A 4724-nucleotide genomic window follows, 5' to 3' on the forward strand; every position below is an offset into this window, starting at 1 on the left:
CCCCAAAACCCATCCAGCATCCCCCAAACCAGTCCAGCATCCCCCAAATCTGCCACGGAGAAGGAATTTCCTCTAATCATGGGATGCAGTCGCTCAGTGGGATCAGGAAAGACCCCAGGGCACTGTGACAGCAGCCCCAACAGCCAGCCAGAAAACAGGGCAAACAGCTCTCCACCGAAACGAAACAAAAGAAGCCAAACGCTTGAATCTTTACTTTTTTTAATCAAAAAACATACTCTGTTACAGAATTTCAGGAAAGTTTAACTACAGTATATTATCCACAAACTAGGCCTAATGAAAAACATACAGTGAAGCTACAAAGGAACTACTGGGAATTCCGTTGACCGCTTATCAAAAGGCAATGAAGGAAGGAACTCTTAACCAGGCTCTCATGCTCAAAAAAACCCAAAATCCCAAACACAAACCCTCTCACGGCGAGTTTTGGGCCACGGGTACACTCTGCAGCTCCCGACCCAGCTGAGCCACAACCCCAAACCGCACCAGAAGGACGCAGGAGGTGGTGCTGGAGCAGGGAAGAGCTGGCCGGGCTCGCTGAGCTCGTGCCAACCCTGCAAACCCGCCAGGGGCGAGTCACTCACGAGGCACAGCAGCAGCCAACAGCGCCAGGAGCTCCGGGAGGGGTTGCCAGCGTCGGCTCTGCTTCCACAGGGTCCCACCCAGCGACACTTTGGCGGCACTGAGAGGCAGAGTCAGCCCTCGGGGAGCCTCGGGAGTCAGCCCTCTGAGTCAGCACAGCCACAGCCCGGGAGCACTCATGGGAACACTCACAGGGACACAGGAGCACAACGGGAGGAGATGCTCAGCTCCCATGTGACGCTGGAGAAGTGCTTTCCATTGGTTTGATTTCCCTGCCTGGGACCCGAGTGCCAACGAGCTGCATCGGGGACAGGAGTAACCAGCACGAATGACCCACGGGGACAGAAGTAACCAGCTGAAGTGCTGACGAATGACCCACGGGGACAGAAGTAACCAGCTGAAGTGCTGACGAATGACCCACGGGGACAGAAGTAACCAGCACGAATGACCCACGGGGATAGAAGTAACCAGCTGAAGTGCTGATGAATGACCCACGGGGACAGAAGTAACCAGCTGAAGTGCTGATGAATGACCCACGGGGACAGAAGTAACCAGCTGAAGTGCTGATGAATGACCCACGGGGACAGAAGTAACCAGCACGAATGACCCACGGGGACAGAAGTAACCAGCTGAAGTGCTGACGAATGACCCACGGGGACAGAAGTAACCAGCTGAAGTGCTGACGAATGACCCACGGGGACAGAAGTAACCAGCTGAAGTGCTGACGAATGACCCACATGCCTTGCACAGCTCAGCCCCAAGAACAAAAGAAACCCGCCCCCAGCCCGAAGGAACGCTCCTGCGACCAGCAGGTGCCCCTCCAAAATCAGACCCTGTTAGAATTCGGGGCTTTCAAACCACTCCAGCGGGAAGGTTTCCTCTCCTGGACCTCTTAACGTGTTACCTCGGAATGCCCTCGCCCTCCAAACCAAAGCCACCTAAGTCATGGTGAGGCTTCGCGAACGAAGATTTGGGAAAAGCCACCTAAACCTTCCTGCTAATAATCACAGCCCGGGGGGGCCCCAAGCAAAGTTACAAAGTGTTCTTCTGAGGGTGGGAACACAGGGGCTAATTGCTTCGTCCAAGGAACTAAGCGGGGCAGATGCGGGCACAGGAGTTCGGAAGATGGAAGAACACTGGCTGGGCTCAGTGGATTTGAGAGATTCAGAGCTGGGGAGGCACAGCCCTGGCACCCCCGAGGTCCCTGCCTGCAGTGCACACGGGGATCATCACGGCTGTCAAGGAGCTGTAGCTCTTCTTCCACCCTCAGGCATAAATGACAGGCTGTCAAAGACTCAGCGTGCTGCTGCTGCTGAAGGGTTTCCAACCCATTGTGTGCTGCCTTTCATGCCTTGTCATAAGAGCACAAAAGTTAAGCTGAAGGCGCATTATAAACTGAGGATGAGATTTATCTCACTGTGTCTTTAGAACGGCTGCGACTGGGAACAATGCCTCTCCAGTGCTTCACTGCCTCACACAGTACTCAGATTTCTCCTGATGGACAGCCTGGGGTTTCTGGGTTCAGGTGTTGTTCCACTCTGAACATTCTGGGCCATCTGTGGCCACCCTTGTAGGTGGAGACCTGCGAAAACACCTGCGAAAAGACCGGCCCAAACAGCCGGATTCTTTTCGGGGTGTGACCACCCAGCACGATGAACACCCTGCAGAGCTACACAGGGAACAAACCCAGGGACTCCCCTGGAGCCTGCAACAAGCAGCTCATCAGCCAGAATGGTCAGGCACTTCCCAAACGCCTGGCACCTCCAGGCACAGATTCCCAGGGGGAATCTGGCAACAGGAATGCGCAGCCAGGCATTCCGCGTCTTCCCCCCAGATCAAGGTCTGTGTTGTCAGCTGCTGGTTAAGGAGCTTCTCCCAGGATGTGGTCAAAGGTGTCCCTCAAGGACGTGGGGAGAGCTGGGGTTTGGTGAAACGAGACCGCTGGGAAGGAGAGGAGACTGGAAAAGGTTCTGAACTGAGGGCCTTGGGAAAAGCAAACACTGCTTCCTCCAGAGATCGAGAAGCTGCCACGTAAGAGGAGTGACAAAGTGGTCTCATCAGAAGCCAGCCCGAAGAAGGCAGCAGCCCACGAAAATACAGAGAAACCGACCCGTTTGTGGCCATCATCCCAAAGCCATCCATCTTAAGAGAGAACAGTGACTCCTGGCTTCCCTCCCAGGAACTCCAGCACGTGGGAGAAGCAGTACCTGAACGCTGTGCGCCACAGCCCTCCACAGATCCCTGCAACTGCCCCAGAAACTTGGCCAAAAGCTCCTGAACAACCTCTCCCAGGGTCTGTCCCTCTGTTACCGCGCTCCAAGGACTCCGGATGGAGCCCCTGCCCTCCTGTGCCTGCTGAACTGAGCTCCAGCTCCCTGCACGGAGGCTGCAAGGGAAGGGAATTCCTGCTGCCTCCTCGTGCCCCATCGAACAGCCAAGGGGAGGTGTCCTCGGGGCGCTGCTTTTATTGAGAAGCGGTGAAAGCAGAGAAAAGCTGGACCTGCTCCCTGGCAAGTTTGAACCCACACGAGCTCCTGCCACTGTTGGCTGCTGCTGGGCCTGCAGAGGGGAGGGATCCACGGCTTCGAAGGTGCGGGACTGCATAACAGAAAGCAAACTAAATTTATATTAAAAATAAAAAAAATCAGGGTTTTCCATCCTTTTATTTATACTATTAGCTAGAGAGAAAGCATACATATTGTATCTGTCGTACAGCCGACACTTCTTTGCACGTTTTTTTGGGGTTTTTTTGTTTTTTTTTCTTCCCCCTACTGTAAATTCTCTACGCGAGGTCATTGCCAGTTGATACGGTCACCGATGGCATTTAAAAGGGCTTTTTTTCAAAATAAACCAAGGGGCATAAAAACAGGTTTGCCATCTCGCCCTGAGTGGAAACGGCGAACAGGTACGAAAAAAAACCACCAAAAACCCAAAAAACCCTGGGTCCTGGGCGTAGCACACATCGTGGCAGTAAAAAGAGAGTCAGGCCGATTAACTCTTGAGAGACCCGACCAGTTCTGCTGCAGCAAAACGTCAGAGAGGTCAGCAGTGACCATGAAAATACGCTCCTGCAGCTTCAGTGGCAGCTCTGCAGACCCAGGTAACCCCCCTGCTGCACCCCAACCGAGTGTGCCGGCACGTGAAAGTATCCACACCTCCTTTAGTGTTTTTGTTTTTTTTTTTTTAAAAACTCACATGGCTGCATAAATTAAAAAAAAAAATAAAATAAAAAAACCTAAGGTATCTCTTTTCTTTTTTTTCCCCCCCCCCCCAAAAAAAACTAACGATGAAGTTTTTTAACCGACAATGTTATTTTGTGTCATCCCCTCACTTTTTTTTTTGGCAGCTTCTAGGCTTTAACCTGGAAAAACCATAACAAGGTCACCGACAAAAGTAAAGAAGTCTTCCTGGCTAACTACTATTCCCTAAACAGAACATCACAAATCAGCTGGAATTTTAAAGGCCCTATAAGGTAAATGTTTGTAACTATTAGAAGGAAAATTTCAGATATAAATATATATATATAATATATATTCTGCGTACAAAAGGCTCCTGTGAAGTTTATCACCAAGATGCCACAATAGAGAAGGAAAAAGTTTCAAAGGGAACAGAGGGACAAACCCAACAACTGTGAAGCCTCCAAAGGGCGCCCACCTTTCGCTTTTTAAAGCCCCTGTTATCACGACAAATTTAAGTTCTGAAAAACAACTGAAACCCCAAAACTCTGCGCGTTCGGTTTCCTTTTCTGCTGAGAGCAAGGCGGCAAACACATTTTTAAAACCTGGTTTTTTTTTTTTTCCGGAAGGTTAAGCAGAAACAGAAGTGAAACTGTATCTCCGGGTTATTACAAACAGAAGGGTTATTTTACAACTCCACCACCATCCTCACGGCGCCGGCGGGGCGGGCTCTCAGTCCAGGGGCTGGGGGTCGGCGATGGGCATGGTGTGCAGCACCTCGTCCAGCAGCTGGAGGGCGCGGTGCAGGTGGATCTCGATCCAGCAGGGCGTCTCCTTGATGCTCTGCCGCGGGTAGTCGGGCCCCCAGCCCTTCACGAAGCTCATCCTGAGGATGCACAGGCGGCGCAGGTCGTCCACGCCGATCCCGGCGGCGGCTGACAGACCTGCACG

The 4724-nt window shown here is 52.1% G+C and overlaps 1 protein-coding gene across 2 annotated transcripts in view; it reads right to left on the minus strand.

Annotated features, from left to right (window-relative positions):
• Positions 1-3244: 3244 nt before the first annotated feature.
• The window catches only part of SMAD4 (SMAD family member 4), a 25373-nt gene continuing 23893 nt past the window's right edge, over positions 3245-4724 (minus strand). For both annotated transcript variants that reach the window (XM_017819747.1, XM_017819746.1), the window contains one exon: positions 3245-4717. In XM_017819747.1, coding sequence (XP_017675236.1) covers positions 4506-4717 — 212 coding nt within the window. In that variant the 3' untranslated portion in view covers positions 3245-4505. The remainder of the gene's footprint in view (positions 4718-4724) is intronic.

This window comes from Lepidothrix coronata, unplaced genomic scaffold (assembly GCF_001604755.1).
Source record: "Lepidothrix coronata isolate B3197 unplaced genomic scaffold, Lepidothrix_coronata-1.0 Scaffold77, whole genome shotgun sequence".
In the NCBI taxonomy this organism is placed as follows: Eukaryota; Metazoa; Chordata; class Aves; order Passeriformes; family Pipridae; genus Lepidothrix; species Lepidothrix coronata.